General features: G+C 27.6%; 1 protein-coding gene across 1 annotated transcript; it reads left to right on the top strand.

Moving 5' to 3' along the window:
- The first annotated feature begins 1,420 nt into the window (after positions 1 to 1,420).
- Positions 1,421 to 4,255, top strand: LOC114181598 (protein DETOXIFICATION 49-like). The gene has a single exon (XM_028068098.2). The coding sequence runs from the start codon at positions 1,692 to 1,694 to the stop codon at positions 3,372 to 3,374; it is 1,683 nt and encodes a 560-aa protein (XP_027923899.1). The 5' UTR covers positions 1,421 to 1,691; the 3' UTR covers positions 3,375 to 4,255.
- The last annotated feature ends 19,639 nt before the right edge of the window (positions 4,256 to 23,894 follow it).

Below are 23,894 nucleotides of genomic sequence, written 5' to 3'. Positions count from 1 at the left end.
GCCATGCCTTGCTCCATTTACCTCATCACTTACACTACAAATGGGGTTGAATTCCTAAACCTAACCGACAATGATGTTGCAAGCAAAAAGTTATAATATTAGAACAATTTTCTACCACATTATTCCTTTTTCCAAATAAGTATAAATCAAATAAGTAACACCCAAAAGTGTAATCACTCCTTCTTCTTATAAATCAAGAGAATCAACTCAAAAATTTTAATCATTTAGTTTATCTAGTACTCAACTCTTCTAAATAATTTGAAGTAGAACTAAATTATAAATTAGTAACAATCATAGTTCAAAAACCGAAATTTGTATAAATACTTCAAAATTCACTTATGAGTCAGACACCTTGTTAATTAAACGTTTCTTTACGATCAAGAAAGAAAAATTGTGAAACAAAATTATTTATACAATAAACATAGATATAAAAAAATATATATTATAACTATTTGTATAAATACATATTACACCGTTACGATAGAAAAGATGTAAATATGAAGAGGGCAATGATATTATGACTCACATTTTTTTATTTCTATCATTTATTTTTTGACGTGGTTTAGTGTGAATCATTAATTAATGTACTACTATTTTTTTTTTCCTTTGAAAGAATTAATGATCTATACTAAATCATGTGAAGAAGTAAAGGATGAAAGTTGAAAAATGAGAATGATAGTATAATTTTTGGTGTGGAGATAGGATGATTGAAAAATGAATAATGTGGAGACAAAGGTGTGAGAGTGTTGGAGACAAGACTTAAGAGGGTTGGGGATTAATCTGAAGGGAAGTACTAAACAAGAAAACACAGTGGTATCCCAGGATGCCCCAAACTACTTAGTATAGAACAAAGGGTTAAGTGGGTTTGTCCCAAGGTGCCCAGCTATGAAGCAGACAAGTGTGGGTTGGCATTGATTAACCAATATATTAATAAATCAACAACACTCCTTATATATCAAGGATCACCCACATTGATGAACTCCATTGGGCTCTTTGGATTTTCTTTACTTCCTTGTATCTTCTGTCCAAGGACAACCTTTGTCTTCATGCATTCTTGGCCCTTAATAATCCACAAAAACACTCTCTGTCTTTTACTCCATTCATCCCTTCTATTGGACTCAGCCCTCAAACACACCAAAAACTGACAACATTTTTAACCCCTAAATCTTACTCTTCAAATTCCCAAGTCTTTCCACATTTCTATATATCTTTTTAGGCCGGACAATGTTTCGACGCTTTACCCCATCCAAAAGGGAACTCAAATATGCTTTCATTTCGCAACATTCTAAACACTATATTATACTAAACAATATTTCTCATTTTTAATTATTTTAATATTATTTTTCAAACCAGTTTCAAGCCTCTCTCTACCTAATATCTGCTTGTTTCTTGTGTTTTCTCACTCACACACTCTCATGAAAAAAACTATACTAGATTAAAATCAGATAAAGTGATAAATGAATGTGAATCGATCTTGTTGGACTAGAGACAATTCAAAGGCTTAAACCCCACCGAAAAATAGTAACACGTATGACTCTAACAACTCTATAAAACCCCACACACAAACCTTTCCAAACCCCGTCCTTCTCAAATCTCTCTCTCTCTCTCTCTTTCTCTCTTTCTCTCTTTCTCTCTCTCTGTTCTAAGTCTATTCGAAAAACCATCTTTTCCCCTCCACACGGACACAAACCATGTGTCATCCAACTCTTGACGTCAACTGCAAATGCTGCACCACTTCATCTTCTTCTGATTACCAAATTTCAATCAAGGACTCACAACACAACCACCCCACAATGCTCATCAACCCTTTAATCTCTAAACTCCAAAACAACACAACAACAACAACACCACCACCTCAACCTCAACCGATAAAGGTTGTAACACAAACAACAAAGTCTCATGTCCCTGACACCGTCAAAGAAGTGATTTCCATATCCAAAATAGCCATCCCTATGATCCTCACCGGCCTCCTCCTCTACTGCCGCTCCATGATCTCCATGCTCTTCCTCGGCCACCTCGGAGAGCTTGCTCTGGCTGGTGGCTCGCTTGCTGTTGGCTTCGCCAACATCACTGGCTACTCGATCCTGTCCGGTCTCGCTGTCGGAATGGAACCAATCTGTGGCCAAGCTTTCGGTGCCAAGAGGTTCACCCTACTTGGGCTCTGCTTGCAGAGAACCATTCTCCTTCTCCTCTTCACTTCCCTCCCCATATCACTCCTCTGGCTCCACATGAAGAAAATTCTTCTCCTTTGTGGCCAGGACGAGGCCATAGCCACACAGGCTCAATCGTATCTCGTCTACTCCATTCCTGACCTCATAGCACAGTCTTTCTTGCATCCTATGAGAATCTACCTCAGGAGTCAATCCATTACCCTCCCTCTCACCCTCTGTGCCTCCCTCTCAATCCTCCTTCACATACCCATCAACTACTTCCTCGTCTCACACCTCGGGCTGGGAATCAAAGGGGTCGCTCTTGGTGGGGTGTGGACAAATTTCAACCTTGTGGCCTCTCTGATTCTCTATGTAGTCTTCTCCGGCACTTATAAGAAAACATGGGGTGGTTTCTCTTTTGAGTGCTTCACACAGTGGGGGTCTCTTCTCAATTTGGCTATTCCAAGCTGTGTTTCAGTGTGCTTGGAGTGGTGGTGGTACGAGATCATGATTCTGTTATGTGGGTTGCTGGTGAACCCCAGAGCAACCGTGGCTTCGATGGGAATTCTCATCCAAACCACTTCTTTGCTTTACATTTTCCCTTCTTCATTGAGCTTCAGTGTGTCAACAAGAGTTGGCAACAAGCTCGGCGCACAGAAGCCCTCAAAGGCGAGGCTTTCCGCCATTGTGGGGTTGTCATGCAGCTTCGTGTCAGGTGTTCTGGCATTGATTTTTGCTTTCATGGTCAGGAACACTTGGGCTACCATGTTCACAAAGGACAAAGAGATTATAACTCTGACATCTATGGTGTTACCCATAATAGGGCTCTGCGAGCTTGGGAATTGCCCTCAGACAACAGGGTGTGGGGTGCTGAGAGGCACTGCAAGGCCTAAAGTTGGTGCCAACATCAACCTAGGATGTTTCTACCTTGTCGGAATGCCTGTGTCCGTTTGGCTAGCTTTCTTCACTGGCTATGACTTTCAAGGGCTCTGGCTTGGCCTTCTTGCAGCACAAGGGTCTTGTGCAGTGACCATGTTGGTGATTCTGTGCAGAACTGATTGGGAGTTTGAGGCCCAGAGAGCCAAGAAACTCACGGGAATGGGTGGAGCTTCTGGTGTTGGTGATGATCACGACCGTGAGGTTGATCCGGAGAAGCCACTCAAATTTGAAAGCAAGGAAGATTCTTTGGCATTATTAGCTGACTCAGATGAAAATGAACAGTGATTGGTTAAATTCATCAACCACCTTAAAGAGAAAAACAAAAACTGATGAGAGGGGAGGGATAAAATATCTCATAAATTTGTCTTTTAACTGTATAGGGCAGTAGGGTAGAGACAGAGGATAACATTTTCATTTTATGAATTTTAGATAACATTAGATGCGGTTACTCACTTGTTTTTGGTGCTATTTTTAAATTGAAATTAGAGTTTCATATCAGTAATTTACATAAAAAAACTCACATTTAAAAATAGTACTACAGATTACTGATGTGAAACTCCAATTCAGGTCAGAAACATGCATTTAAGTTTTGCTCTCAGGAAATTTTCACTGGTGCATGCATATGCCTCTCCTCTAAGGACTTGTGCTATTTCCAGTAAATTTCAATTACATTTTGCAGGGCATTGAATGTGATGAAAATGTGAGTAACCATTATTTCTGTAACGTACCTTTTTTTGTTCAGCTTTACACAGAAGAGAAGAGAAGAGACCCTGATTTCATGATTTATGCTTCTTACTCTCTTGTCTGTTCCTCTATTTTCTACCTCAATACATTCAACTTTTGTCCTTTCTCTCAAGAAAAATCATTATAAAAGCCACAACAGGGTTTATAGAATCTGCCTACTCTATTTGGAGTTTTTCTTTTGCCAAATTATGAGATTAATGGAAACTAAGAAGAGAAATAATAGCCATATCAGAAAGAAAAAAAAGTTTAAAGTGAAACAGGATTTATTCTGTAGTACAAGAAGTTGTTTATGTACTGAAATTTGACATTGACTTGAGAATTAGGAAGTTCTATTTATGCATAGCAGCCAGGCTGCCAGTTATTTTGGGAATGAATTGTACCTTTTTAATGCATATGAATGAATAAAAAATAATGAGATTTCTCACCCCACATAAATTGAAGCAAAGTTTAGCTAGCTGTCTTTGGTTCCTTGTTACTAAACTAAGATGTTTGGTCCTATCATCGCACAGCCATGGCACTTCAACCTATACCTAATTTGACACAGTATATTATATGCATGAGATTTAGTCAAAGAAATTAATTATCAAGCAACATTTTTAAAGAACTCCCTTTTAGCTGTTTCCAAGTGCCCATGAGTTTTTTGTTTATTTGTGGAATGCCCAGATAGAGACTGAAGTTGGTTTCACTGTCAAAATTTGATTTTGATGATCCTCACCATGAAAACTTTCTCCTTCTGTTAATTCAACATTTTTATCTATATACATACATGGGACAAAATAAAATAAAATAAAAAGTACAGTTTTCATCGTTGGCATTGTGCTAGGAAAGATCTCAACTATCAAATATTGTTTGCCTAAAATAAGATGGGGATCATAACAAACGTGGAGTCACTAGCAATTCAGATCACAAGATCAATCAGTGATGGGGCAGAGTTTGACTAATTGATATATATGAGGAGTTTCTATTTGTTCAAGGACCACATTAAATGGATATGTGCAAATCTATGTTTTAATGCTCTCAAGTGGTGCAAATTTGTCGTCAAGTTAACAAGTACAAGGTAATCTCACTCTTAGTGAAGACTGTGTATTTTGGGGTATTAAAAATGTTCAGAATTTGAATTTCAAGTCAAACTCACTCACGGGTATAGTACAACATTTTTAGGGCACAAAATTGGGATGCCATTGCCCTACGCCGGCACCATAAGTGCCCACCCTTTTATGCTTCTTCTGCCTTTTCTGTCAATTTCTGCTTTTTCTAACAATTTCAGCATCAGATACTTCTACTCTATCAAACTACTCACATTCGATTAACATTAAGCCTTTCTTCTATCAAAATGTTCTTCTATGCAAACTTCTTTAAAATACCCACCTTTTCCTCTCAAATGCATTTTTCTACCTAAACTTTTTATCTCAATGTAGATTTTTTATTCTTACAAAACTTTTGTTGCACTTTTCATCAAATTAAACCATTCAGGTCATCTTTAATATATGTTGTTCTTACCAAATTTGGTAGAGAAATTTCCGTGGTGGATTGGGAGATTCTTTATATTAGAAACTTCAAGTTCTGAAGAGAAATAGATCAGATATTCATTCGCAAAAAATGTGTTCAGAAATCAATTCTTACGGTTTGATACGATATATCTAATAGTCTCACGTTGTTTTAGAGTTCTCATGAAATTAAATATAAATTTTTTCTTTAACTCTTCCAAACGTTTTTCAAAATCAAAATCATGACAAAAATTTTATATTTTAAATTAGACAATACTTAAAAAAGATAGAAATTGATTCTAATAATATTATGTGAAAGGACTTGAGATTGAAAATAGTCAAATTTTACTATTCATACATTATGTAAATGACCCATTTATGATGCTCTGCCGGAAATAGATTTAAAAATAGAAAGAAAAAAACATAATTGTATGCTCTGTGTTAGTTTGTGAATATGTGGCCTGTGGCAATGATCTTGACAGTGACCAGAACTTTTGGTGGACATGATGTGGTCTTTTACTATTAAATAGAATAAGATGCAAGAAAAAATAAAAACCATTAGTTAAGCACAAATGAAAAGGGTACTTTTGTGCAGATAAGCAGAGGAATTTATGCACATTCAGATTTTCAAAGCAAAAGGCAGTGCAAGTTGCATATCAAGTTGCAAATTGATTTAATGGGGCAATAGATTCTTATGAAGAGTGAGCAGTAAGACATTTTTATTTTGGGGGAAGAGGGGGGACAAAATCTTCACACCCTCTTTGCTTAGCTTTGTTGCTTTCATTATTATTTCACAGTAATAATAACGAGGATGCCACTCTTTTTTGTTGGAAATCAGTTAGTCCGATAATCTCTTCACAGTTTTGTTTTTAAAAAATATTTTGAATAATGAACGGAAGGAGGAAGAAAAATTTAAACTGTGTTTAATTTTGACTTTTAAGCTATGTAAAATTTATTAGATTTGTCAAAATATTTAATATATTTTAAAGGGTTAGATATGTATTTGGTCCCTTAACTTTCAGTGAATTTTGAAATTATTTCATTTTAAAATTTTTGACCAATTTAGTCCTTCATCTTTTGAAATACATAGATTTAGTCATTTTAATCAAATTTTGTTAAGTTTATTTAACATTTCAAACGCGTTTCAAAATAGTATTTGACTTAACATTAAAACAAAAATATGTCAAACAGTATAAACAACTTAAATACAATCCTAAAATACGTACGAAACATCAAATAAACTTAACAAAACTTGATTAAAATGACTAAATCTACGTATTCTGAAAGATGAAGGACTAAATTGGTCCAAAGTTTCAAAATGGACTAATTCCAAAATTCACTGAAAGTTGAGGGACAAAACTATATTTAACCCTATTTTAAAATATCAAAATCAATGTCAATCCATATACTTTGAAGACAGCAAAAAGATAGTACATGAAAATTCAAAAAAAAAAAATTCCAAATTTATGTCAGAGTCTCTAAGAATTGGGGAATCAAATTTTCATCCTTTTTCTTACACTTCCTTTTACTTTCTCAAAATGGGGATGAAGATGATGGAAACATTGGATAGCTTATTCTCCCATGATTCCTCAAAATTCCTTTTCTAAGGAGCTTATGATAAAGGACAGGTATATACTTTTACGATAAATTGACTTGTTTTTATTTTCATCACTTCACTTTGATTCTTCAAATTTTTAATGTTCCATGATTAACAAAATTGTGTTCGGATAATCTTGTTTTTGATTTTAACTACTGTTAACGAATTGGTTGGTGACAAAGGTTATTGGAGCAACAACAATGTGTGACAAATTAAAGTGCAGGTCGGTTTTTCAAGTCAAATTCATTTGTTTTTAAAATGTTTTCAGTGCTTGTTCTAGCATCAAACACAGCACTACTACTCATTTTATCATAATTTTTTGTCTGCAAGATAACATAAACAAGGTTGTGAAGGAGACATTTTACGAGATAAAACTACAAAAACAAAATTTCAAACTTCAAACCTTGTTTGGAGGATGTTCTTAAAGTCAACGAGGCTTTAAGGATTTAGAATGAGTAAGCAACAATTATGAGAATATTAGTTGATTAATTAAGATTAAAGTTAAGATAAACTAATTGAGTATAGTGCATATTTATTATCATGATGGAAAAGATTCCAATTAAATGAACTTATCTTTGAGTGTCTCAGCTGAAAGATACAATTCATGTACACCACCAAAGAGTTCCTAATTCCAAATGGCACCTTCTCTAATCTTTCTTATAATAGTGCTTAAATGACTTGGATTAAGCATTATGTACATCAACCACAAATAATTAATAAAATTTATTTTCAAAATTTTAATCAATTCAAGTCCAATCATTTTTCTTTTTTGCAAATTATTCCAAATGAATTTTTTTTTCATATCAACTTGTTAATTAGGATTACTTTTTATTAAAATTTATTTAGTTAAGATCGTAATTAGGACTTTTTCTTTTCTAACATTTTTTAATTTTCGTGCACATAATAATAATTCAGGTTTATTGTTTTAAAAATTGGAACGGATGGGCTAATTAAAAAAACTAATCAAAAAAGGTATTTGATCTTTATCAGTTGTATTTCAACAAAAGTATTCAAAGCCTTTTGGTCAAGGTTTTCTCATAAGAGATTCTTAGTTATCAACAATAATAGTTAATATTTGTCTCTTATAAATATAATTTCTAAAAATTAAAGAAAAAAATTAATTTTAAAAAATCACATGTTCGTAAAATTTGTATTAAAATATATAATATTTTTTCAGATATATAAAGAACTGTTGTAAGATATTATATATTAAAAGAATGCTCTCAATCAACAAAGTTGTTTCAAATGAAGTCATTAAATTTTAAAAAGAAAACTCTATTTAAAATATATATATATATATATATATATATATATATATATATATATATATATATATATATATATATATATATATATATATATATATATATATATATATATATAACTGGGTATGGAACTTCACAATTTCATTAACTTTTAAATTTGTTGTGCATATTTATTTTTTTGAGAAAAGTAACCATTAACATGTTCACACTTTAAGGGAAAAAAGAAAAGATTTCTTATTTTGAGGAAAATGCCAACTTATGTGAGATTATGGAAAGTGCGTTTTCTTATCACAAAAGAATAATCGATATAAACCTTAGAGGTTGAAAAAATACTATTAAAAAAAGTAAACAAAATGTTTAATTAGTCATATAGTAACTACTTTCATTTAGATATGTTAGTTTGGTATCCGTTTTGAAAAGGTGTCAATTAAATCTTAAATTTTGAAAAGATGTCTCAATTATATCTTTTTCAGCAAAAAATTATTAACACGGTTAACAATATTGATATTTAAAATGACTTACAAAATTAAGTATTGTGTGAAAGGGATTTGATTAAGACATTTTTTTAAAAGTCGATAGTAGATTGACACATTCTTAAAAACGGATAACAAACTGACACATCTGAACAAAAATGAGTATAATCTGACTAATTAAACCTAAACAAAATTATATCATACAAATTATAAAAAAAAAAGTGAAAGAAACTCAAACTGAAACTCTATTAAGGTATTTAAAGTTTTCACTCTTCTTAAATTTATTTGTCAGAAAAAAAAAAAAAAAACTTTGTTCAGGTGTTATCTGATTAGACTCTGCACACATAGTATAATGGTGTTAAGGGGAAACAGAAAAGTCCGAGAATGAAATGTCATACATTTTAAAAAGAGCAATGCTGTTCATAAAAGTCAATCATCATCATGTGTCATCTGATTAGATTTCCATCATTAATTTCTTTTCCTTTTCAATTTCATATGTTGAAAAAAAAAAGTGTAAGAACAATGTGGTTGACTTTTAATGATGGTCAACTCATTTATTTTCATGTTCTATAGAATATTTCTTCTGGGATTGTCGTTTTATTGATCCTGTATGAACTGTAATCATTGAGAGATACATAATAATTAATCTTTTTAAGTTGTCATGCAATAATATCTTAAAAACATACATTTATTTTAATCACCACGTAATGTAAGTATATTAATATTTCCCCTTCTCATAAACATCTAAAGTAATTAACTATACTAATTGTATATAAAGATGATAGATTAATGTAAGCTTTGACAAATTTATATGCATCTTTAATGATTTTTTTTAAAATACCAAACTTTAGATCACTCGTTTCACTTTATATATATATATATATATATATATATATATATATATATATATATATATATATATATATATATATATATATATATATATATATATATATATATAACATAAAAAAAACCTACATCAAAAAATACAATAAGTTAAGAAACTATCATACAACGTATTTGAAATGTCAAATAAGTTTAACAAAATTTAATTAAAAAAACTAAGTTTATGATATTCTAAAGTTAGGGAACCAAATTAGACAAAAATTTCGAAGATAGATTAATTTTAATTTCTACTAAAAGTTAAGAGACAAAAATATATTTAACCTATTTTTTTATAGGTAAGTCAATGAATAATTTGTTAACTTTTAATTTATATTGTAAAAATAATTTCAACTATGTTTCTTCTTTAAATATGGTAAGACTCTTTACTAAAGTAACTTCGTATCACTTGATTGATGTTAACTTCATAGTAAAGATAATTGATTTAGTTTTTATCTCGATTCTCTTTTTCAAAATAACAATTTTTAAAGAAATTTTTCATAAATAGATCGATTGAAACATTATTTTTTCAAATGGGCCTATTTGATTTTCCTTTTGTTTTTCTAAAATGGGAAGAAAAAAATTAAAATTAAAATTATGGAAACATATTTTAGAATAATTAATTAAAAACTGGGTTTAAAATTTAGTCACTTTAAGAGAGGGAATAAAATAAAAAATAGCTTATGATTTTGTTGTAATATAATTTGAAATTAAATTTTTCATTATTAATTTTTTGAAAATAAAAAATTTTATAATTGAATTATTTATGATCAATAATTATATCAATGCTAATAATGTTGTAAAATTTAAAGTTATTTTTAATGCTCATTCATATATTTCTACATACCATATAATAATTTGAGGTGTAAAAATAAATCAACTCAAATCACATGGGTTCAGTGGCGGAACTTGCACAAAAAATATAGGGGTGCCAAATTAAATTTGTTATATATATAATGAATTTTTAAATTTATGTAACTCTAAGAACTTTAGAGATTTATTTTTTATTGTCTTGAATTCTTGTTCTCATGAAATTTCTCAAGTTTAGTTGACGTAAATGCATCTTTTTTTATCTTTATCACAAACCTTTCTCTTTAAAAAAGAATCATTTTTTTTACTTTTTATCATAATCTTTCTAATATAAATTTATCACTTCTTGTCTATTTAAAAAAAATAAAATTTATGTTCACAAATCACAATTATCACAATGCAAAACATAATAAAACTCATACCACTTTAATTAAATAATCAACACAGTATAAATTCAAAACTTAAAAAAAAAATTACCATAGGCAACGAAAAACACAAAATCCCTAAATTTTATAATTAAGGGTTATAATAATTTGGGAAAAATTATAATTAGGGTTCATACCAATTTCATAAAAGAATCCCTAAAATCATAATTAGGGTTTATATTAATTTGGAAAAAAATATCCTAAAAAGATTCATAAATCTAACATACATAAATCTTAATAAAATACTAACCTTAATTTTTTTTATAAATTAGTGTCTCCATTAAATTTTTTTATTTTATTTTTTATTATTATTTTTCATAATATAAACTTAATATAAATAATATATAAATATAATTTTAAAAAATATATAAATATATATAAAAAAAATTTTAAAAAAAAAGTTGGGGGAGCCATGGCTCCCCCTGTCACCAAGTTGTTCTGCCCCTGCATGGGTTGACTCATTATGATTTAAGTTAAAAATGATTCGGTTTAACTCGACTTTTTAGTAAGTCATATTTTGTAATTCAGGACGTGATTCACCATAAGTTGATGAGTTAGTAAGTTGACTTATTTAAGAATATTTTTTTTTCAGTACATATTTGTTGTAATATAATTAAAGTGGATTGACTTGATTATATTTTTATAATACTACAATCAAAGTATTAATTTATTTTTCAAAACATTCTTATATAAAGATAATAGTTCAAAACTAAAATGTCAACCTACATTACTTGACCAACAAATAAATTAAATAGTCAAAATATTCAAATATTAATAAACAAACGTCTTAGTATTTAAAAAGATCAAATTGTCAACCTACATAATTAAGTAGTAAATAATTATAATAAAAAATTTGTTAAAAAAGCTAATAAAATATTATTGTTGGTGGGTTAGGGTTGAATTTTTTCTGACCCAACAAATTTGATCCTGTGGTGAGCTAAATTAATCTACGGATTGAAATTCATTTTGATATCTTTAATAATAATAAAAAAATTTATTTTAAATTATACTATAAATTATTATATCAAATTATTATTTTCTTCGATAGTAGACATTATTTCCCCCAAATAGACAAAAACTAAATTTTCAACTAATTTTTTGTAAGCCCGATATAAAAAAACTGTTTCAAAGTTCAACTACTTTTCTATTGTCTTAATTTTGTTTTTTAATATTAATTCTTTTTCCTCTCTATTTTAGAAAAAAATTTATAAAAAATTAAAAAACTCTAAATAGGTTCATTTGAGGAAATAATGCTCTAATAGGTATATTTAAGATTTTTAAAATATTATTCTGAAAAAAAAAATCGTGTTTACTTAGTCACTTAAGTTATTAATATTGTTCTTATAGCTTAAGCATCCCACCAATATGACTTAGTATAACTCACCTAACATCACTTTCTTGAATTTTAACTTTTCAATACATGAGTGACCATCTGTTGTACAAGCGATAAAAGTTTTAAAGGAGATAACTCTCCCTCGCTTTTTGTTGCTTGAACAAGGGCACTGGTTGCATACTCCACCATGTTTCAAAACAACAACAAGAACTTGAATTTGTATTCTTTTTGTGTTTTTATGTTCTAGTCATCTACTGTGTTTTTAAAATACACGAATGAACACTTATTTCAATGTTTTAAAATATATTAAAAAGTTTTTAAAATACCAACATCAATGTATTTTTAAGACACAATAGAAGACAACACAAAAAAATCAGTAAAAAATCTAGACTCCAAAAACTTTAACTCTTCATCATTTAAACGACCATCTATCCATTGAAGGATAAGAGCTCTAAATAAGAATAATTTCCTTATCATGTCTCTTTCTCAAGTCATAAATCACAATTTGAGAAAGAAACAACAAAAATCAAAACTTAATGCATGAAACAATTACTCATTACTTATACAATGATAGCTCGACATTTAAGCAAATGTTTTTTAAAAAAATAGTTAAATATATTTTTGGTCTCCTAATTTTTATTAAAAATTAGAATTAATCTCTCTTTAAAATTTTGTCCAATTTAGACTTCTAACTTTAGAAAGTGTGAATTAGTCATTTTTAAACAAGATTTTGTTAAGTTTAGGAACGTCAAATAAACTTAATAACAAATTTTGGTTAAAAGAAAAAAAATTAATACATTTATAGAGTTGAAGGGTTAAATTAAACAAAAATTTCAAAAGCAAAATTGATTTTAATTTTTACTAAAAGTTAAACATCCAAAATCATATTTAATCCTTAAAAAAAAATCAACAAAATTAGTAGCATGCATCTCCGTCCAAATTCAATAAAAATAATATATGAAAAAAATATCAAACTAGATTGAAGATAAAGAGATATGCTAAAAAATGCATTGACATTCACTAGACATTGACCACAATCAAATTAATTTTTTATTCATTTTTCCAATTTAATCTATTGTCTGATTAACAAATAAAAAAGAACAATAAAAATATGTATTTAAAAACAATACTAAATCATAAATAATTTATTAAAATAAATTATTGAAACTAATAAAATGAAAATCTTAATTAAATATCAGTTCCATCTTTTATTATAAAATGTAAAGTCTAATATTTATAGAGTAAAAAAAATTAATTACTTGTTACTTTTTAATAACTATTATCATTTTTTATAGTTAATAATCTTAATTCTTATCTCTACCATAACAACACTACTTTTTATTTTAAAAATTTTCATCTCTATCTATTTCACTAGCATACTATTACGATAAATAAAAACAGTGCAGGTTAACAAGTTCATAAAAAATAAATTCGATAAATGTGCAATTGTTCATTAACATTTGTAATTGAAATTAGAATTAGCAGTGTGGTTGATATGATAGAATATAAGGTAGATTCTGTCATAGATTCTATTAAAAGATTCTGTATGATTTTCTTAATCTGTTCTGACAGATGTATTATTAAATATATTTTTTAGTTGACTTCTCGATAGTGTTGTTGAATAGATATTTGTTGTTACTTGCTGCACCATTGCTCAAGAACACACAAGATTCCTTGATCAAAACATACATGGAATATAAAAAAAAATGATTATTAAAGATATTTAAAAAAAAACATTTTAGGTGATTGTTTTATTACAAAATTAAATTATTTTCAACTGATTTTAATGAAAAATATTTTTTATTGATATTGTTGAAATATGTTTTTCTTTATCTAGATTAAGGTTATCTTTTAGTTCTGAGAATTGTTTTTCTTCTAATGTTGGAGAACTATTTTTCGTTTTGTAATTATACTTTTATCTATGTATATAGAGATTGTTTCTATCAGAGTCACTAATGTTATATTTTATCCAAAGTTTCATAGTTTTTCTTTTTTCTTTTAATGTTTAATGAAGGAATTTTCAATCAACTTTGATTAAGATTGTTTAAAATAAGCTTAATAAAATTTGAAGAATGAGATAAAATAAGCAATTTGTGATTGAAAAACTTTTGTTGGTGTCAGTTACCAAGATCTTAAGAATTTTGCCTGGAAAGTAATTTATCTCAATTGAAAAATATCAACTTCTATTTTTTAATATTGGAATGAATTTTATATTTGACGTTAATTAAAATAATTTATCTAAATAAAAAAACTTAAAATTCAATAATTTGAATTACTTTATTCACATAAAACATTTAAAAAGTAGAAAAATTAAAAAAAAAATCAAATTTTACGCATTTGAATTTCTTAAAAGTTGTAAATATATCTATCCAAATACATTATAAGAATGTATCTTCTAATAAATAGTCAATATATTTTAATTAAGTGATGTACTAGCTTATTTGTTTTTTTTTTTCTTAAAGAAATGAAATTCATGTTCTTGTACAATTTAAAATTATGGTTCATTGTTGAGGTACTTTGCAAAACAATATAAGGCTAAACTAAATAATAAAACGAAAATTTATGTTAATTTGTTTTCTTTGTAATGGAAGTAGACCACACACATTATAATTAAACTTCAATATGTGATCCTAAAGTGTATCAGACTAGATTACATAAAAATTATAATGGAAAAAATTAAATTGTGTGGAGCTAATTAGATTACGTAAGACTATGTAATTAACTCTAATGTTCCGAATAAATGAAATTTATATTTATCAATAATAAATATAGAAAAGACATTTCTTGCATGTATAACCTTTCTTGTATCAAATATGATCCAAATGAGAAAAATTATTCTCTAAATATTTATAATCTATAGCACCTTAGGTTTGTAAGACAATACTTTTTAATAAACTATTTTCAATGGTGATACCACCACATGGTTCTAAGTATGTCTATGAAATTATTATGATTCAATGGTTCTAAGTATGTCTATGAAATTAGTCCATTGGGTATGTATAAATTATTATATTATTTCTTGTATCAAAGTAAGTTTAGTTTAGTTCCAAATCATCGTAAACAACACCAATGCACTAGTTTAATACACCATACTCAAATCCACATATTTTACCCTATCCCCTTTTCAATAAGATAAATAATTTAACAAGCTTACTCCCTCAACCTTTAGCTCACTCTCCTCATCATCTTCCCAAATTATAATAGATCCAATCATTCATATTAAGACAAATAAACAAAGAATAAAATCCAAGAACAATAACAGACCAATCCAAGCAGCAACAAGATAATTAATTTACCCCACAATATAATCAATTTACCCCATAACAATATGCAAAATCACATATTTATCATTGTCACCACCACAAGTATGAAACAATAGTATTCTAGAATCTCAACTAGTTTCTCTTACCTTAAAAAAATAACTTTCCTTCAAAGTTAAACTCCTTCAGCTTAAGAACCATTGTCACTCACAACCTAGAGCAAATTATCCAAACAAGACAAAAACTCAACGTATTGTAAATTAAGATGAGATGACCACTTATCTTAATTGACTCCAATAAGATTGATAACTAAAACAACAGAAAAACTAAAAAGAAGAATAATTTAATAGAATACATAAAAACTTACGAAGATGATGAGAAACAAAGATAAACACCAGAATAATTATGATTTGTTCAAAATATTCATTTTCTTCTTAATTTCACCGTAGTGCAGTTAAATTAAAAATGAAGAGAAAGAGGAAGGATGTTTAATTTGGATGAATGCATATGAATGAAATGAAAGACCTGACATTTATCTCTTCCTTATTCTACTTATTATTCACTATTATAATATATTATTATTATTATTATTTTGTACACATATCACAAAAAATAAACTCAAATGAGAATATCAAATAATAATTCGATAAAGTTTAAATAATCATACAAAAGAGTAAAGCCGATATAAAAATATGCCTTAAAATTAAGTTGCAAAATAAATAATCAAACAAAAAAGCTAATATAAGCTTATTATGTTATTACCTATATTTTAGAAATTTAAAACAAAGACGAATATAAAAAAAAAAAAAAGACACAACGACTATATACATATCCAACTCCATATAATATTTTCAGCTATTCCATAGAGAATATCATCTCAAATTGAGTTGGCAGATCAAGTCACAGAAGAGAAAAAGAAAAGAAAAAAGTGGGTGATTAATTAGTAGTTTAGGTTATTAATTAGTATATATCTAATAATTATATATAGAAAGTAATATTGGTGTTGGACCACCTGGATTCTAAATGATAGAAAGCAAACACATGATGCCAAGTGGTAACATATGAACTACTTAGTTGGCATCTAAATATGTGGGTTTGACCTAAACTAATAATGATAAGATGCTAAACCTAGCTACTCTACTCTACCTTCAGTGTTCACAAAGGTCATATATAATCAATAATCATTATCTATTATATCATCATGCCCTTTCAATGGATATTTCTTCGTCATCCAAATTAACTCAGATCATCAAGGAAAATATTAAGATATTTTGGCCGGAGATTCTTTTAATATAACAAATTCTTCATTGGATCACTTTCATTAAGATATAACACCATTTCATGATATTATAATCGACCCAGATGATATTGGGAATCAATAGTTTTGCATGAATTGCATGGCAAATCATTCTTTTCATCATAAGGGGTCACCATAGGGACATACAAATTGTATCATTGGAGTATAAAATTAATTATGGCTATGATGAAAAGTGTCTTCTTATATATATTATCTTAATTACTTGGGTTATAATTTTTTTATTTATTTGAGGGATATATTCACAACGTGAGCATGAGGCTCACCATGATCGCATCCATCTTCATTCGTTAGTTTAGTTGGACTTGAAATTGATTTGAATGGATTCGAATTTTGAAAATTGACTTCATATCTATATTTTATGATAGATTTAAATTGTGTTCAGTTATTTTAACTCAATTTAGTGTTATTATTTTCTTAAAAGAAGTAAATATTTTAAGAAAAAAACAGGTTAAAAACTACACATTGGTCATATTTTCGTTCAGTTTTGTTAATTTAGTTTTAATATTGTTTTTGTTTTCAATTATGTTCTAATTTTTGTCAATTTTTTTTTTTAATTTGATCATATTTTTTTTTAATTTTATTTAAATGATTAATGAACAGAGATTGTCACGTGTCATTTTATAGTGATTCTTTTGGTTTTTTTTAATTTTATTTTATATTTTTTTAAACTTTTTTTTTTAATTTTTGAAAAAAATCCATGTGTCAACTTAACATTGTGTTATGTGTCAGAGTCAATGTTTTAAATTAGGTTAAATATGTTTTTTGGTCCCTCAAGTTTCAGTGAATTTTGGAATTAGTCCCTCATCAAAACTTTATACCAATTTAGTCCTTCATCTTTCAAAATGTGTGAATTTAGTTCTTTTAACCAAATTTTTTTAAGTTTATCTGATGTTTCAAGCGCATTTCATGATAGTATTTAAGTTAACATTGAAGCAAAAATGTGTCAAACAGTGTAAATAATTTAAATACTATCATGAAATGCGCTTGAAACGTCAGATAAACTTAACAAAATTTGATTAAAAGGACTAAATTCATGCATTTTGAAAGATGAAGGACTAAATTGGTCAAAAGTTTTGATAAGGGACTAATTTCAAATTTCGCTGAAACTTGAAGGACCAAAAACATATTTAACCCTTTTAAATTCAATTTGGTTTCTAGATTCGTTATTTTTATTTCAATTTAGTCATAGTTTTTACATAAATGATATAATGATGTTTTTATTCAAATTCTAATTTTTATTAAATATTTTTTGTTTAGGATTACAATTAGTTAAAATTTTATATTAATGATGTTAGTCCTTATCCTTAAAATGTTCGTTGTAATTTTAAACTAATTGTAACCTTGAACCAAAAGTATTTAATAAAGATGTGAATTTTAATAAAAACATAATAAAAATTATATAAAAATTAAATTTGATTTCAGTTTGGAGAGGGACAAAATTGCTCAATTTTTGAAAGAATTGGGACTAAACTGAACAAAGATAACGAATATAGGGATCAAATTAAATATAAAACATTCACTCTGATACGTTACTGGGTTGATACGTGGATATTTTAAAAAAAAATCACGAAGTGACACATGATAGTCACGGTTCATTATCGTTAATCATTTAAACAGTTAACAAAACAAGGCCAAATCGAATAAAATTGACGAAAATTAAGATCTGATTAGACAAAAAAATTAGGACTACATTAACAAAACAAAACGAAAATAGTAACTAAATATGTAATTTAATCAAAATAAAAATTCTCAAATCTACTGTTCTTCCGCTGGTGAGTACATTATTTATCACATGTACGATGTCCAAATACTTGATGTTGTGGTTGACAAAAGGCTTCTAGCTTGGATCTTGGAGGCTTGAGTTTTTTAAGTTTGTATATTTTGCCCACTTTTATTTTAAAATTGTAGTGCATTTTTCTATTTTGAATCTTCTTGTTTCTAACCATTTTTCTTATAATCATTTTGTTGAAATGTTCTTTGTTGTTGCATATTGACAATGAACTCAATAATTGTGTAAGTTTGTATGTTCTTCTTGTATATGTGATTATGTGAGTTTGATAGACTAAAATTAGACATGATAAAGATGATAAATGCATTGATAAAAATCATCATTTGAAATTAGTTTTGGAACTTTACTTGAGTTGAATTTGAAAGTTTGTATTGATAAACTATGTGAGACCAAAAGTAATTAATTACAGTGATAAATTTAGGTAATAATTTATAAATTATCAATTATTGTTATTTAAAATAATTTTATTATGAATAAAAAAATATAATTGGGTTGTGAATTAGTTACTAAATTGATCTCTAATATTAGTTATTTAGGTTTCGACTACTAAAGAAGTTAAGTCTAAATTGATCTTTAGTTAACTTGATCTCCAAATTTTAAAGATGAATTAACATAATTTTTGTAACCCAAACTTTGTGTCAAATGCGTTCTATGATAGTGTTTGAATTGTTTGTTTTTACAAATTTCAACTTAAATGTTAGTTTGAAACATTGTTTAAGAAACTCAATAAAATTAACTTTATTACATCAAATGCAAAAGGAATATATTCATTTATTTTTAAAATTTGAAGATAAAAAAATATCAAAGTTTAAGAAATAGAGAAATTCTAATTTCATATGTAAGTTCAAAAATTAAAATACACTTAATAAAAAATATATATAATTCAGTTCTTTTTTATACTTTTTTTTACAAAGTTTAAAATTAAGTCAAAATAAAATAAAAAAACAAATTGAGTAACATATATTTTCACATATTTGCACAAAGTTCATCACTAAATAAAAAAATTAAACAACATAGTAAGAAAAAAACAACAAATATATTTCCTGATGAATATCCTCCCATTGCTATATGTAATTCACTATTATAATGTATAGATTCTCCAAACATACGCTAGAGAAACATAAACCAAGGGTCAGTCAAAATAAATAATAAATAATAATTTTTTTGTGCCCACTGTATCAAAACAATATGTATTAAATAAGTTTTTCTTTTTTTGTTTATTAACAACGAAGTGAACGCTAAAAATAAAATTATTAAAAATAAGTTGGATTAACTTTGACTACACTAATTCTAAGTTTAATCAATAGATTCTTAAATTTCAAATCTTTGAAGTCACTTAACATATTGTAGGCTGAATTAATATTATATTAATTTATTTATAGTATCATCTTTAATGTTGACTTGGTCGTCTCTATTAATGTCCTACCACTGGTGCAGACTAATCAAACATTATAATGACAAAGTGATCGTATTTGTAGATATGGTGCTTTTGTACCTTTATGTGACACTAAAAACCATTTTTCTTATAGTGCTCATAATAGGATGTATAAATAACCTTCATTTCTCTATCAAATGTTCTATAAAACAATATTATACAAATGTATAAATTAATTTCTGTGTTTCGTATGTCAGTGATTAATGTTCATGAATTTCTTTCTTAAACAAACTGATACATAAGTAAAAGTATATAGGCAATAAAACAGTTATACTTTTATTACTTTTGAAATCATCTTCATTAGTAAATTTTAAACTTAAATTAATCTTAACAAAATTAGTTTATAGTGTAATATTTGTATTTACTTTTATGTATTCATTTCATATCTAATTAATATAAAATTATTAACACAATACAGAAATACTAAATCAAAAAAAAAAACGATGAATTATGTTTGAAATATTAAAATTGTACCTATCCGATCTAACAAATACGCTAAAACACGATCCAACACTCATTTAGTGTTAGTAGCCTAAAATGGTTTATATTATTTTTATTATATTGATTGCGATATACCAGGTTTTATTATTATTTATATTTTAAAATTTTATAATTGATTTAAACTTAATTTTACAAAACTCGTTTGTAAAGTGATATTATCTCTAGTTAATGTGGGAATTCCAACACACCTCTTTCCGCTGAGGTATGTTTATTTGGTGCGTGAGACTAAAAATTAGTGAATGATCCATCAGCGGTCCGATATCGGAAGAAACAGAAGGTTCAAGAAAGCTCGTTAGGATAGACTCTAACTTGACTCTGATACCATGTTAGAAATGGATTTAAAGCCTAACTCAACCCCACAAAATTATGTTGTAAGGTGGAGTTTGCAATCTACTTATATATTATTAATTGACTTTATCTCTAATTGTGTGGGACTTCTAACACACACACACACACACACACACACACACACACACACACACACACACACACACACACACACACACACACACACACACACACACACACACACACACACACACACACACACACACACACACACACACACACACACACACACACACACACACACACACACACACACACACACACACACACACACACACACACACACACACACACACACACACACACACACACACACACACACACACACACACACACACACACACACACACACACACACACACATATATATATATATATATATATATATCAAAAACACACACATATATATATATATATCAAAAATTTTCTTAATAACTTAAACGTCAAGAATATTTTGTAAATGAATCTTTGATGTGTATTCTAGTATTTCTGAAAGAACAAAAATCATATTTTGTTAGGAAGACTGCATGCCTCGTAACGTAGACAAATTTGGAAGAAACTTATATGAAACAATTTTGGAAAAAACTTATATGTAAAATAAGAGGAATGTGCATATTCTGACTAGGGATGGCAACGGGGTGGGGCGGGGACGGGTTTCGCTATCCCATACCCATCCCCGCATAAAAAATTCATCCCCATCCCCATACCCAAACCCAACGGGTATCAAACTTTTTTCCCATCCCCATCCCCACCGGGTAACGGGTATAATCTCGTACCCATACCCGTACCCGTGTTCTAACTACTTCAATATTAATTTTTATAAAAGAAAAAAAATTACGGTAAAGAAAACATAATATTATGAAATATTCAATATTAGGAGGATTTTCTTCGATGCCAAATACCTTAAAATAAATTATAATTGTTTACATTTTATATTAGAATACCAAATAAAATTTCATGTGAACCAAAACATTTGTTAAATTTGCAAACTACAACATTGATGAACTTAGTTGATAAAATTAAAAAATATTTCAAAAAAATATAAAAGGAAAACAAATATTTAAATTAAAATATATTTTAAATGTTTGTTTACTTCAATTTTTTAAATTCTAATGAATATCTTTTTTATACACTAATAAAAGTTATAATATATCACTTGATCAAAATGACACAAAGAATAAATAATAAACATAATAATAAAAGGAAAACAAATATTCAAATTAAAATATATTTTAAATGTTTGTTTACTTCAATTTTTTAAATTATAATGAATCTCTTTTTTATACACTAATAAAAATTATAATACATCACTTGATCAAAATGACACAAAGAACAAATAATAAACATAATAATAAAATTTTGACATAGATTTTGTATCTTTTGAACTTCAATATATGTTGGATAGTGACAAAAAAATATTCATAGCAATTACATTAAATTTTTATATTGTAGTAAATAAAAGTTATTTATACAATTAAAGTGGAAAAAATTACAGTATGATTAATAGTGAGTTATAAAATAACAAATAATTAGATAGAATATATCGAAATATTATTCTACATGATGAAAATAAACAATAAATAAAAATATTAAAAGACTAACAAATGTGTGTTTTAGAAATAATTTGAGAGACTATCGAAAGAAATCGCACAAAGGAAATCAAATGTATAATTAAGGTATGATAAAATGAAAAATACCTTACAGAACTAATTATTAAATTATGTTTGAAGTAGTTAAAATTAAATAGAAATATCATTAGTGACCAAAAAATTTGTCATTAAATTACATATAAATTAGTAATTAAATTGGTCACTAAATCAAGTACAGATTCGATCATTGAATCGGTCACTAATTTAGTCATTGATTCAGACAATAAATCAACTACTACCACCAATGACGAAAAATAGTGACTGATATGGGTTACTGACTAAATCAGTCACCATTTCATGTTTTTCTTGTAGTGAATTATCATATACTATTCCTAAATATCATTATATATATATATATATATATATATATATATAAAATTTTAACCACTTCAAACAGAATTTAAAGTGAAAAAATTACATTATGATTAATAATGAGTTATAAAATAAAAGAAAATTAGATAGAATATATCGAAATATTATTCTACATGATGAAAATAAAAAAAATAAATAAAAATATTAAAAAACTAACAAATGTGTGTTTTAGAAATAATTTGAGAGACTATCGAAAAAAATCACACAAAGGAAATCAAATGTATAACTAAGGTATGATAAGACGAAAAATATCTTAGAAAATTAAGAAAACTTTTCAAATATTAACATATAATTAATGGTTGAAAAATAACGAAAATTATTTTAATGAAACAAAAGAGTTCTTCAAATTAAACAAAAATTAATAATAATAATAAGTAAAGAATTTTTTTTATATTATCTTAAATTGAGAGTATAAACATTCTCATGTGAAAGAAAAATTTATAATAAATAAAAATATTAAAAAATAATATAAATATTCAAATGTGAGGCATAATTTTTTTTTTAATTAACATACATCATTTTAACATAATTACATAAAGGTTATGATAAGATAAAAAATATATTGGAGATGAGAATGAGTTTATGACAAACCAAATAATTAGAAGAAATAAAAAATAGAAAAAAATATATATATATATAGGGGTTACTTGATTAATTGTGAATATTTTAATAATTTAAATAAGAATGGAGATATGGCGGGGACGGGTATTATGGCGGGTATATGTACATCCCCATACCCAACTGAAAAAGTCGGGGATTCCCCATACCCATACCCATACCCAGTCAATGCGGGAATTCCCCGTCAAAATGGGGACGGGTTCGGGCAATATCCACGGAGACGGATTTATTTGCCATCTCTAATTCTGACCATTTGACAGTGAAGAGAAGAGTAAAGTAGAAAGACACAACACCCTCTTAGGAGACAAGACACCTTACCGAACAAAATCGTACGTAGGTATGAAACGAAAGGAAAATATGGGAAAATGTGAGATAACACGTAGATAAGGGTCTTTTGTTCACTCTTCAAAGTTGAAATCAAAACGTAATCTTGGCATTACTTTTTGTGAGCTTGAATGGGCACATGACGTGTGAATTTGGCACTCTTGGTGGTGATGAA

The sequence above is a fragment of the Vigna unguiculata genome, chromosome 4 (genome assembly GCF_037176805.1).
Source record: "Vigna unguiculata cultivar grain cowpea cultivar isolate G323 ecotype 2 chromosome 4, ASM3717680v1, whole genome shotgun sequence".
In the NCBI taxonomy this organism is placed as follows: domain Eukaryota; kingdom Viridiplantae; phylum Streptophyta; class Magnoliopsida; order Fabales; family Fabaceae; genus Vigna; species Vigna unguiculata.
Note: the sequence above shows the minus strand (reverse complement) of the source record. Positions and strands in the feature narration are given on the sequence as shown.

What these genes read in the sequence shown, in the direction of transcription:
- LOC114181598 (XM_028068098.2), top strand. Translation starts at nt 1,692, where the DNA reads ATGTGTCATCCAACTCTTGACGTCAACTGCAAATGCTGCACCACTTCA.